The 14,404-nt window shown below is 39.4% G+C and overlaps 1 protein-coding gene across 1 annotated transcript in view; it reads right to left on the bottom strand.

Moving 5' to 3' along the window:
• Nup133 (nuclear pore complex protein Nup133) overlaps positions 1-14,404 on the bottom strand; it is a 314,729-nt gene that overhangs the window by 105,427 nt on the left and 194,898 nt on the right. Inside the window, exons 13-15 of the mRNA XM_067151176.2 lie at positions 7,066-7,171; positions 4,409-4,528; positions 4,177-4,323 (exon numbers count right to left, since the gene is read on the bottom strand). Coding sequence (XP_067007277.2) covers positions 4,177-4,323; positions 4,409-4,528; positions 7,066-7,171 — 373 coding nt within the window. The remainder of the gene's footprint in view (positions 1-4,176; positions 4,324-4,408; positions 4,529-7,065; positions 7,172-14,404) is intronic.

Here is a 14,404-nt window from a genome sequence, read left to right as displayed (position 1 = left end):
ACCTAATCGATATTTTATTCCTTGCCTTTTGGCAGAATTATACAAACATTATCATATACAGGACATGTTTCGACCACTTAGTGGTCATCTTCAGCTGTCTTTAAATAGCTTAGATGAAACAATTTGATTAGTAAGTACATTAAAATCTTAAATTACTTTCCCCATGGGAATTTAAACTATTGCTTAAAGCAGTGAAAATTTGGGGGAGGGGGGAGGGGTGAAGGGGGGATAGGGGGGATAGGGGGGATTTTATTGATGTGGTGTGTAAAAAGGTACTTAAATTACAATTCACATCTACAGTAATATTAAAAACTTATTTTCTAATTGAACATATTTAAAAAATCTTAAAACGTACCCTTTTACACACCACATCACTAAAATCCCCTCCCCTTATCCACCCCCCTCAAAAAAAACTTGAAGCGCTTTAAGCAATAGTTATAAGTTCCCATGGGAAAGTAATTTAAGATTTTAATGTACTTACTAATCAAATTGTTTCATCTAAGCTATTTAAAGATAGCTGAAGATGGCCACTAAGTGGTCGAAACATGTCCTATATATGATAATGTTTTTATAATTCTACCAAAAGGCAAGGAATAAGTATTGATTGATTAGGTGGTGTTTTAAATTAATTTGTTTAATAATTTGTTGAACTGAATTCATCGATACGGTCATGAAGTGGACAGGTTGCAATACAGTATTGTAAAGATATGTGGAACAGGTATTGCTGGCAAATTTTCAACGAATTCTCGTCCATATTATAATACCAATTTTAAGTTAATGGTTATTAAACACTCAGAAATGTGGAATAATTGTTCAACTGCAAGAAAATACGACATAGGCCCAACTTAAGCCAATAATCGACGTTAGCATGAAGACAAAGATAACTTAAAAATGCGTACTGTACAAAAAATGCATTCAGTGGTCTCCCCCATGGAGGCTTTAAAGAAGTCATAGATGAAATTGTGAGTTATGTGCACAAAAAAAAAACGGAAGGGCGGAACTGCCATACCGCAGTGCAATAAACTTGTTTGTTGACCTTCAACGTCCACGATTAGGCCTATACATCGCTAGACCCTGAAGTTGGGTGAAGCCAGCAAATGAGTGAAAGTAACAGTTTTATAGTAAGCAAGAACATTTTGCTGATGGATCGTCATATTGTAGATGCGTGGAACAGGTATTGCCGGCAAATTTTCAATGGGTTCTCTTAGATATTACGATGCCAATTTTAAGTTAATGGTTATTAAACCCGCTGAAATAAAGAATAATTGTGCAGCCGCAAAACAATAAGCTATAACTAAAGCCAATGTCTGGCGTCTAAAAACAGTCTAAAATGCATACTGTATAAGAAAGGCATTCATATGATTTTACACAGCACTTTTTAAGACATTAAAATCTTTTGAAGGAAAAATTGGAGGTCATCTTGGATTCGGAGAAATACGGTATGGCCTGAAATTAAACATACACTTTCACGTAGTATCTTTTCGAAAAATAACAAACAAGTAAGCCGTAGTGTGGATATTATCAGTGAAAATGCAAGTTTTGAACAAAATGATTGCTGTTTCATATTGATTTTAATATGTATGGTGGTTTTCCTGACTTTTACAAAAAATCGGTTATAACGACAATCCGTTATAGCGAGTATATTTTTCGCTGTTATGAATTCTCACTATAACGGTCTTCTACTGTATATCAATAGTACATCATACCTGATGCCAACACGTTCCTTTCACAGAATCTAGACCCAAGTATCTCAGCATATTCCTTCGTAAGACCAAGATCTCAAACCAAGTCATTTAACGCACTTTGCTTGAAAAGTTTGGGTTCTTTACCAGCAACTTCTGGTAAGAAATCATAGTCAAAGGTAGCACTGGCCATTTTTGTCTCATCTTCAGAAGAGGAGCCATCATTTAATTGCTCCAGGCGCAGCAGTACCGGTACATCTGGGCCATGCGGAACAGGTAGAAATGAGGAAGAAATATTGCTTGAAAACACAATCTTACTTTTGTTCCTGCTGTTAAAACCCTTCACATTCACCGAACAGAAGTAGCTGTGAGAACTGTGGTCTGTAAGTTGTCGCCACTCCACTGGTATTCCGAATAGCAGGTTGTTCGCTCACCATTCACCCACTCTAATGACTGCTTTACACAGGTCTCACAAATTTAAGAGGTACCCACAGCTTGTCTTGGTCTCCCAGCTTGATGCCAAAAGTACTGTATGCACAATAGGCCTTTCTGACAAGCTCTGTTATGATGCGCTGCTGTTTGGCATGAAACTTCCACACACATAGCAGAATATATATCTGGACTGTTCATGCAGCCACGACATGACATGTTGATAGAGGGTCCCGGGTTCGATTCCCGGCCGGGTCGGGGATTTTAACCTTAATTGGTTAATTCCAATGGATAACACTATCCTCCACCACAATAACTTGCAGTTACCTACAATGGCAGATGCCGCCCACCTTCAACGGAGGGTCTCCCTTACAAGGGCTGCACCCGGCTGGAAATAGCCACACGAAATTATTATGACATGTTGATGTAAGTTCAATATAAAAATTATCACAGTGTGTCAGTCACGTATTCTCATTAGCAAACGAAGTACAACCCTGACTGAAGCACACAAAGCACTGCAAATGAATGGCGCTAATCAGCAAAACAAGCTACACTGTGCAGTGTTGTCAACTCTAAGCTGTGAGTGTGATTGTCCAAGGTTTCCAGATGGCTGCAGGAGTTTGCATTATTAATTAATAAATTTAGAAAACTTATTCAAGGTAACACTTCTACTAACAAAGTAACTTACCTATTGGTGTATGTGCATAAAAGAAAAAATATTGAATTTTTAAAGAAGTAATATAGAATTTTTAAATAAATGTGATGTGATGCAGGATAAATAACGCCAGGTCCTTTTTAAGGGTGCAAAAGCCACCCTAGAAAACTATACAGGATGGCGGCAATGAAACCATCGCAGGACAGTGTAATTAACCACTGGAGGAAAGGCAAGAACCTGCTCATGTCATTCCTGAATTCTGAAAAGGCAAAAGACAGTGTCGCAAGAGAGCAGATCTACCAATGATTGATAAAGAGGAAGGTGCCTGAAGGACCAGTAAGGAAACTCTAGATGTTGTACCAGCATTGTACCAGCTACGTGCGAATTGGAGAGGGGCACTCATCACGGTTTGCAAGCAACAGTGGATTCCAACAGGGCAATGCACTGTCCCCACTACTGCTAATTATTGTTATGGATGGTATAAGGAAGAGCATTAAGTAAACATCATGATTTGGGGAGAAACAGAAGAGGAGGTGCAGGCAGAACTCAACATGCAGAAGGCCAAGTTCCAGGAGTTCAACATCAAAATCAGCAAGTGTAAGAGTGTGGGGATGGTGGTAAAAAAGTGGTGATGATAGTGGTAAAGATAGCCAACCAGCAAGCATCAAACCTTAACAATATAGTATCCAGAGAATCCTTTACCACAAGAGAGATCACCGACAGGGTACAAAAAGAGTTCCCTCGTCTTCCAAGTGAGGACCCTCCTTTGGGATGATAAGATTCTAAAGAAAGCATTATTAGGAAGATCATCAGCTACTTCAAACTGATCTTGACCTATGGTACTGAAACATGCACTCTCACCAAGAGATACTCTTCAAGACTGCAGGCATTAGAGATGAGTTCCTGAGGTCCACTATCCAAAAGATCAGGATGGACAAGTCAAGAAATGAGGAGGTGAGGTGGGAAGTTGGGAATTATACTTGGGAATAATACATCTCTCCCAGAGAGAATTAGCACATTCAGACTAAGGTTCAGACAAGACACAGCTCAAGTCCACTTGGAAAGAAAGGTGGAAAGGAAACAACAGGTTGGATAACCTAAAAACTGCTGGATGGATATGAAGACTGATACTGCAGCTAAGGGTAGGACACTGGATGATATCAAGAACAAGATATTTATGAACAGAGGAAACCGGAAGAGATTACCACCAGAATCTGGGACTGAAATCTATTATGATTATCAGACTAGTTCACATGTCCAACTAGCCCTACAGGAAATCTACAACATTATGCCACTTTCTGTCAAGTACAGGCATTTGAAATAAAATCAGATAAAATAACACAGTGCCTATTGTCATGAAAATTTTATTGCTAACATGTAAGTAAACAAAAAGTTAATTTATTTTCACACCTGTCTGGTAAGAGCATCCTTGATACCACCTTCACCTGGGGCTGATGTCCATGGAATGTACACACAGTGGCTTGAGTTCAGGTAGGAGGTGGTAGAAAAAACTTCAGCTTGATGCTGACGGAATTCGATAACATCTTGAAGAACAGTCTACAATAAAAACATATATCCATTCAGTAAAAAAGAAAGTCTGCAAGGCATAAAATTTAAAATCTCATTGAATATCTTAACAAACCTGAATGATGATGTTTGTTTCAGCTAGAATATTTATTACTTCCTGTGGTTGTCGATCACTAAGCACTAACTCATTAGACCTCATGGCCAAAGCTCGGAAGAAGTGGTGAATCTCGCTCACCTAAAATTAGATATCAAATTATAATTTGAACCAAATATACTGTGTAATTATATCCAATGATAAAAAGGTAAGAAGAATATGAATACGTGTTAAAGCAGAAAAAACCTATAAGAACAGGAATGCACTAGATTGCTATTAATGACTGGACACCTGTAGCTACTGGGTTATCTGTTGCTGCTATGGTGTTAGAATGACATAGGTTTGCCCTTTGTTGCCATCACAGCCTCTTCCGTTTTAAGAAGACCACCCACCAAGTTTTGGTACATGTCTGCAGGTATTTTCTTCCATTCCTCCTGCAACTGGCAGACAGTTCTGTAGCCATTTTGGGGTGGTCTGGTCTGGTTGTCAATAGACACTGTAACTCATACCAAATATGCTAAACTGAGTTTAGATCAGGCCAGTTTTTCAATTTGATTCACTACCATTTTGACACACCACTCAATTACGGCCTTATTTTTTGAAGGGGTGTATTGTTAAGAAAGAAAAGGGCTCATTCCAAACTGTTGCCACAGAGTGGAAAGCATAGAACTGTCCAATATTGCCTGATAGGTTTGAGGAACTAGCTTAGTGATCCTTGGCTTATGTGCCACAGTTCGCTCATGGAATCCAAGGCAAACACCTCCCGGCAAATGGTTCGAGTACCAGTGTTACCAAACTCAAAGAATAATACTAGATTATAAATTCCACCTATTCAATACCTAAGAGTTTTTTTATTTAAAATTTAAGAAATAGACCTTAACGTATTAGATACAGGGGCATGTTTCGTCCACGATGAGGGCATCATCAGCCTAAAAATCTCATACCTGAAAGAATGAAAAAATGAGGATCCTGATTGTTCTTTTTCTTATCAATCCTTATTATAGAAAAGATAAATGAAATTACACACAACACATTTTCTTCAACTTATCTCATCTTTAACCAAATTTACATCACAACTGTCGAAGGGACATAACACCACAAGCTCTACTCAACCTCGTACATTTTCCTTTCAACTTTTAATATAAGAAGCTACAACCACGTCTACCTGCTAATATAAATATAGCTATATTTCTGACGAGTACTTGTCCTCGCACCTAAGTGCCTTAGGAAGTTTGCCGTCTTATGTTTTCACATAAGATTAACAACATCAACACTCAAACAACTTTGGATTTTAATTTAACCACCACTAAGAGTGACTTTTATCCTAAATATTAAGCTATTATAAGCTCCTTACGCCATCTCCAGAATAAGGCACCATATTTACCAGATTTCATTTCAACGCAGTACTTTACATATTTATTGTGAACTTCTAACTACTTGTCACCACATTTCAAAACAGGACATTCGTAAAAATCTATAATAAGGATTGATTATAAGACTTTGTCATAAGAGTACTTATACCTAGTCTTCCACTTGCTATTCTTCTTTTAGACATTTGTACCTACAACAGTATCCTCTTATTTATATTTTAGACATTCGTTAAAAACTACAAATAAGAAGAATCAGGATCCTGATTTTTTCATTCTTTCAGGTTATGAGATTTTTAGCCTGATGATGCCCTCATTATGGGCGAAACATGTCCCCGTATCTAATATGTTAAGATCTATTTCTAAAATTTTAAATAAAAAACTTTTATGTATTGAATAGGTGGAATTTATAATCTGGTATTATTTTTTTGACTAATTACATTTCAATAAGACCATAACATGAGATTTGTAACGTGTAATACCAGCGTTACGTCGAGTTTTGTAGTGAGTGCACCAAGAACAAACCACAAAAATCAGGTCCATACCACAATGCCTCCTCTTCTGCCAAATTTCACAAGTGGGAACACTGAAACATTGATTGCACTCTGGTAAGTAGTGCTTACTTGGCATTCACCAGGTCCATATGCGTTCATAGGACTACCACAAAGTGTAGCACAATATACCGCTCCACATGACACTCTTCATTTGATCAATGTGTTTTGCGCCACCATAATCAGCAGCGAGTGTTTAGTTTAATGATCCTTAGTTCACATGCCACAGTTCGGTAATGGAATCCAAGGCAAATAGCCCCCCCCCCCAACAAATGGTTCAAGTACGCGTTTCTAATGAAGCTTCACCAGAAGTAGAAGGTATCAAAAGTCCCTATTTATTAATTATTTTGCTTCCCTGGTCACCAATACATCACTCACTGATGAATGTGGTATTTGAAAATTGCCAGAAATCTCAAAGTTGGAATGACCGAATTTGTAAGCACCGATAATCTTGACCTATCCAGCCTCTCTGACACTCATCGTCCGTCCATTTCAACATCTAGCTAATAAACATTTCAACCAACTACCGAGCAATCGCAGCCTTAAAAAGGCTCACACATGCTCAAGTAACATATGGGATCACAACCTTACATGGACTCGTGACATGCTCGAGTGACATATGGGATCAATCTACTTTCCCTGTAAGAGGTGTCTGGTCATCCACAGCAATGTAGTGATATGAACATCCGTAGTTTACAGTCTGCACTTCTGAAATAAGATTGTTATTCTTTATTACTTAAGTATCAGAAAAACGACTCACCCTTCTATAGAAAAGGTCCTGATGTGTCAGCCCATCTCTAATGTCCCTTTTGTCAACGAGCAGCCGAATTGCTGAATCTATTATGCCAGCGTGACCCCCTCCAGGACTGAAAGTACACATAAAATATAACAACATCCAGTGATCCTGGCAGTGAAAGGTCAAAGCAGTATACTATTAGTCTCAAAAGATAGAGGCATACCAAAAGATGCTCGTATCAATTAATAACATTGCAGTTAGAGAAAGCATTTCTCCATGACGTGGTTACATGGCGCCTGGGATATGAACTGTGTCTGTCCATTGAGCATGTGGCTCCCGAGATATACAGTGTAAAGCTGTGTATTTCATAATTGACCTAATGTTTTAAGCAAGTGTCCTTCAGGATCATCTTCTTATTCTTATTCTTCTTTTCGTCATCGATGTATCTTCACTGATGTTGACCTGGTTGTGGAGATGCTGCAGCAAAATCCTCCAGGGTTAGCAGAACACAGTTGCACTTTGTTGTTGGCAGCTGTTTGTGTTTCAACATCATAAAGTTGACGTCGCCTTATATATTGAGCCTAACTGTTCTTAGGCCTACCTCTTCTTCGTACCTCAGGTAGAAGCAGCTCAAGGGCTCTTTCAGCTACATAACTATCATCCTGTTCGATCACCTCCTCGTGTCACACGCTCACGTTCAACCTTCTCCACAACTGTCTCCTTCATGTGTAACATGCTTCTGATGTGCTGATTTCGGACATGGCCTTCCTTCGATACTCCTGCTAACATTCTCAACATCTTCATCTCCGTGGCATTTAGACAATGCTAGTGGTGTTCGCAGAATGTCAAGCATTTTAAAGCAAAGTCAGTGCAGACCTCACCACTGTCGTGTAGAGTTTTCCTTTAAGCTTCAGTGGCAACCTCTTATTGCAAAACACAGGCAACTACGTTTCCACTTCACCAGCCTACACTGATCCTGTGAGTTACATCCTCATCACATCCACCCAGTTTTTCCACCACGGAGCCTAAGTATTTAAAACAGCTGCATTTCGGAGTGGTTGGGAATCAAGCAGAATGTCTGGTGTTAAAGCCACGGAATCTTTGAGAGACTCACATCATCCTCCAGGATTTTCTATGCTTGTGCTGATGTCTGCATATATATGTCCTGAACAGTGGTAGTGGTGGTGATTATTGTTTTAAGCAGAAGAACATCTGGGCAATCATAACCTCTTAAGAGTAAACTGAGGGAAATATCGAAGATGTCCAATCCTCTAAAGAATAAAGGTATTGGCAAAAGAACAGCCATGAAGGTTGTGAAAATGAAAAAATCTAGGTCTCAAACTTAATATTGTCGGGGTCAGAAGAGAACAAGAGTTGACCGACCAAGGAAGGTCGAGCAGGAAAGATGAAAGTGAAGAACATGACACAAGTAAGTGTGTAAAAGCAATAAATTTCACAGTTGGGTCTGTATTGATGGATATGAACTACTTTTTACAAAAACTCTGGTTTATTATCCACCTAATCAATACAGTTTACACTCAAACAGTACTATTTTCGACCATACATAGCAGTCATCCTCAGCTATTAATCATAAAATTAGAATTAGGACATGGTGATGTCATAAACAAAGGAGGGGGGATAAACCTCCTGTGTTCAGGCTACAAATACAAACACATAAAATACACTAGTATACACATAGGGTCAGGTCAGGTATATCCTGCTACCGTATGCGACAGTAGACGGTACCACCTGCGACTGTCTGGCCGAGGGTTGGGCGGCTGTTACCAAACCTAAAAAACTAAGGGAGAATCAATGGCTATAGGCAGAGGAGTTCACCCTTCGGGGGCTTGTTGAAGCCACTGTGTAGGAAAGGACACATAAATTCAACTGGAAGCTGCTGTCTTGCAGATGTGGCAGGGGATTGCAAAAGGTTAAGGGAGATAACCCTGACAGAAAATCTTCTCTAACGTTAGGCCTAGCAAGTTAGTTGGAGAGTAACTGCAATCGCTTTCAACACATATACAAGCCTCGGATGCAAGCAAAGAACTCGGAGTAGACAACAGCCTTGCGATTGTGCAACAACCCCAAAGAAGACAACACATGATATAGATGTTGATTCCCATAGGGAACTTGAAATATTTGTCCCAAATGAGTAAATTTATTGGATGTACCATTTATATTGGAAGACAACACACTCAAATAGGAACAATCAATGTACTGAGTTTGACTGGGAAATGTGAAGAGTTAGTGGACATCATGGAGAGAAGGAAAATATCAATCCTAGGATTGAGTGAAACTAAATGGAAAGGTAAAGGGAAGAAAGAGTTGAGGAAAAGCTATACCCTCTATTGGAATGGTAACAACAGAGAGATGAGAAATGGTGTAGGATTAATATTGTCTAAAGAGTTAGATGGTATTACAGAGATCCAGTACATCAATGAGAGGATTATAAAGGCGACAGTTCACCTTGGGAAAGAGAAGCTGACACTGGTGCAAGTGCATGCCCCTCAGACGGGTTGCAGTCACGATGAAAAGAACAAGTTTCTCGAAGACCTAGAAGAGACCATCAGTGAAGAGAGGACAATCACCATTGGGGACCTCAACGCACAGCTAGGGACAGACAGGAATGGCTATGAGAAGGTGACGGGGCCACATGGCTATGGGAGAAGGAATTCAGAAGGGGAACATCTAGACTTCTGCATAAGAAACTGTTTGGTAGTAAAACACAGTAGGTTCAACAAAAGAGTCAGTCACAAGATTACCCGTTACAGCTGGCATGGAAAGAGCAAGACGGTCATTGACTATGTCATTACAGATAAAGAAAGAAGTAGACTTGTGAGTGATGTCAAGGTGATTCCAAGTGAGAACCTCAATAGTGACCACTGGTTATTAGTTGCAGATTTGAAAGACATTAATGTACCAAAGATAACAACCAGGAAATTGCCTAAGATTAAGGTGTGGAAACTACAACAGATTGGAAAAAGGACTGAATATCAGGACCGTATAAGAGGACAACTGCCTACAGAAAAAGTGGAGAGTGGTGAGGTACAGTGGACAAGATTTAAAAACACCTTCATAAAAGAAGCAATAGAAATTTGCGGGAAGACAAGTGCGAGAGTAAGGGAAAAAGACACACCCTGGTGGAATGAAAGAGTAAGGAAAGCAACACCGTAAAAAAGAACGAGATAGAGAGAACTCCAAGCCAAAACAGGTAGTAAGAAACAAGGGAAAGATCAGAGACCTCAAGCAAGTTTACTGGAACAAGAAATTGAGGGTTAAAAGAGTAGTAGAAGAGGATAAGATAAAGTGCTGGGAGAAATTTTCTCAAAAACTGAAGGAAGACAGCAGAGGAAATATGAAACTATTGTTCAGAGTGATCAGAAACAAAAGGAATTCACTTGAAACCATCAAAGCAATTGAGGATCCTAATGGAAACCTAGCCAGGAAAGAAGAGGACATCATAGAGGTTCTGAGGAATCATTTTGAACACCTATTGAAGAGGACAGAAGCAGATCAGAGAACAAAAGACCCAGCTGTTGAAATCTGCACAGAGGAACCTCCCATTACATGGGCTGAAACAGAAGCAGGCCTTAAGAAGATGCCGCAAGGGAAATCCCCAGGAATCGATGAAGAAAGCACGGACATGATTAAAGCAGCAGGAGTCCAGGGTTTACAGTGGCAACACAGAGTGCTCAATGCAGTTTGGAAAGATGGCAAGATACCTACTGATTGGAGCAAGGGTGTCATTATCCCACTGTTTAAGAAAGGAAATCGCCAAAAATGCTCCAGTTACCGGGGAATAACACTCCTTTCTCACGGGCTTAAGATTCTTGAGAAAATCTTAAGAGAGGAGATTGCCAGTCATCTTAGAGCCACAGTTTGAAGAGGAACAGTATTGCTTCAGGCCTAACAGGTCCACAACAGACCTAATCTTCAGGGTCCTTATGTTAATGGAAAAATATTGGGGAAAAGGCAAAGATTTGTTTATGGTTTTCTTTGACAGTGAGAAGGCATATGACAGCATTGCAAGAGAGAAGATATGGGAATGCCTCAGAAAAAGAAATGTGCCAGAGGGACTGGCGAGGAAAGTTCAGATGCTGTATGAGAACTGTACCAGCTGTGTGTGATTGGGTGACGGACATTCATCCTGGTTCAAGACCAAAAGTGGAGTCCAGCAAGGCAGTGCACTATCCCCATTACTGTTTATCACCATCATGGATGACGTAATGAAGAACATCAAGAAAACCTCTGGTGAACTAAATGCAATGGCCTCCGCTGATGATGCTATGATCTGGGGAGAAACTGAGGAACAGGTACAGTCAAGACTCAATGAATGGAAGGTTAAGTTCCAGGAGTTCAATCTCAAGATAAACGAACTGAAAACAGTAGTGATGGCCCACTAGAAAGTGTGGAAAGCTTTACATACCTTGGTAGTGTAATATCTTGAGATACACTAGCTACAAAGGAGGTGGCAAATAGAGTGCAGAAGAGCTCTCAGTTTTACCAGCAAGTACGAATACTCCTCTGGGATCCCAAAGTACCAACAAAATCAAAGCTGGTGATGTTCGATCAGTACTCCGTACCAATCTTAACCTGTGGTACTGAAACCTGCACCCTCACTAAGAAAGACTCATCAAGGTTGCGGGATCCAAGATGAAGTTCCTTAGGTTCACAATTCAAAAAACCAAACTGGACAAGTTAAGGAATGATGTGGTTAGGAAGGAAGCAGGGATTGTTAGAGCGGGTCAGCATGTCCAGACTGAGGTGGTTTGGGCATGTAATGAGAGTGGAGCCAACAAGGACAGCATATGTTAACTTGGAGAGACTGGCAGGAAAAACGGACGGTGGGAAGACCAAGAACAAACTCGTTGATGGACATTATAAGTTAACAACTTAATTTTTCCGTATTGAACTAAGATTCACAATTGGAATTGAGGAAAAGTTCAACCTATTCAATACTAAGTATGTCGTATACGATGTTTACAACATATTATTTATTAGTTTAAAGTACCAGTTTTGACGCATATTAGCGTCATCTTCAGCTTGAAGTTATAAGACGGGCAGGATACATAACATATTATTGTGTACCATATACGTGCAATACAAAGTACAGTTGGTTACAATTTTACAATTAGGACTAAATAAACAATGGATAAAATATGATGGAGTGATGTAACGCATTACAGGCGTTATAGTCTAGGATGGTACATTGGTGTTGTATAATAAAAGTTGGTGAGTGAGTGTAAAAGTCTTGAATGTATATGATGAAATAAAATTAAATGCCCACACTTCTGTTAATATCAATGGAGATATAAGTCAAGGTCCAGTATAATGTATGGTTGGCAAGGCCATCTGATATTTGTTTTTAGCCGATACACCTTAAGTTGGGTGGTTGAATGAGGTTGAATTTAAATTAAAGTTGCCTCAGCTCAATATAGATAGTGAAGTCTTGTTCAGCATACTTGTGTGTTGTGAGAAGTGTGGACTCACTTCACAACATCACTTTACATCATTAACAACAGAATGTATGTCAATAAGATAGAATGGAAGAGGTTCACCAACAGTACCCAGGAAACTGGAACTGTAAAATGATAATTATGATGACACATTCAAATTTACACATTAGACATTTGATAAAGGGTCAAGTGGATTTGAATAAACTAGTAGGTCACAAGATTAATGACACTTAAAATCTTTTCTTCAATACTGTGATATTTTCTTGTAATGCATATTTTACTGTGATCCATGATGGGACTACAGACAATGACTTCTTATGTCATCTTTTTGTCGACACAAGTGCAGCTTTGAAATCATTTTAAGTGTCATTAACCTTATCGGACAGGCGTGCATGCGTGCGTGCACATCCCTTGGCGGACGGAGTATTAGTAAGGTCCAAGCCCATGCTGGCCAGAGTTTTCTTTCCTAGGGACAGTATGAACTACACCATCTTAATTATATTCTCGTGGAAATTAGAGATTTTGAAAGAACAACTTTGAATAACGATTGGATTATTCCATACAAAATGGGGAATGCGATGATCGTAAATGATTTATAAAACAATAGTTACAATTTATTAATAAGTCCAATTAATCTCTTATTACACTACGTTACCTTTGAATTTGCATAAACTGTACACAATATTGCATATAAGGAAACCTTCAAAATAACATGAAAATCTTCCTGAGTGATTCAATAGATATGGAGCAATAGTATTGCTTGACATGGCAATTTATTTCTAAGGTCAGGTGAGGTCAGTAACAGGAAAGTTATGCGCTGACGCAATGACAGGTAACAGGCCACGCTGAGGTGAAGAATCTACAAGAAAGTTGAGAGTTATTTTGTTGTTATCGCTTTATATCACATTACACTTCTCGAGGCATAAAAACAGCATTCAAATGAATGAATGATTTCATAAAAAAGTTGAAAACATGGACCTTAAAAGACACTTTTGGTGTGGTACATTTTGAAGCAGGATACATGCAAAGTGCTACACCACATTCCTCCCCATGGAAATTCGATCTTGATGCCTTCCCTTCTTCTCGGAGCACACTTTGCACCTGCGAGATGATCCCTTCAGAGGCCATTGTTTAGAAATTTTCACTTCAAGGAGAGAGAGATGTGCAATGCTGGTAATTGGTCTGCCAAGATTAGTGGATGGTAGCTCTAGGTTCATGTCTTGAGCAGCATGTATTAGATTTCTAAGAAGTAGCTCACGAAACTACGACATGTGAATGATGAAGGCATTCAAAATAACCACAGTATGTTTAGCAGATGGAAAAATAGTTTCCTTGTCCACTTCCATGTTCAGCAGGAAATAACGTAACTACTGGCCATATAATCACTCTTGTCACAATAACCCACGTGTACTGTAGCTCTCGATTATTGCAGGCTTCGGTACAATCCTATTGTCATTCATACAGTGACAGGTGGTGCATGGTGGGGGGTTATGCCTGTGAGTTAGCAAATACACTTCCCTCTTATGTTTCCAGCTTATTGCACACAGGTTTCCCTTCGCTTTGCTAATAATATCTCCCTTCTTCAGTTTCAAATCTTTAGGTCTGAAATTTTCGGCATGTCCTTCCTGTTATGCTGGACGGTGCCACAGCTGTTTACTTTCCTTCCATGCAAATCACTGAAGAGGGCAGGACAGGAAAAGTGATTGTCCATGAACAATTTATGGCTTAACACCCTGTACTTTCCTTGTGCTGCAGAAATTTTCCATGCGTAGACTTGATGTTGGCTGCAGCATTTTGCCGTTGTTTCCCAAGGTACAGTAGACCATCATTCGTAAGAGTAATAATTTCTGTCGCAGAGCTAGTACAGTTTTATACTAAACCGCTTATATTTTCTTGGTATGTACTGC

Source organism: Anabrus simplex, chromosome 7 (genome assembly GCF_040414725.1).
Source record: "Anabrus simplex isolate iqAnaSimp1 chromosome 7, ASM4041472v1, whole genome shotgun sequence".
In the NCBI taxonomy this organism is placed as follows: Eukaryota; Metazoa; Arthropoda; class Insecta; order Orthoptera; family Tettigoniidae; genus Anabrus; species Anabrus simplex.
Note: the sequence above shows the minus strand (reverse complement) of the source record. Positions and strands in the feature narration are given on the sequence as shown.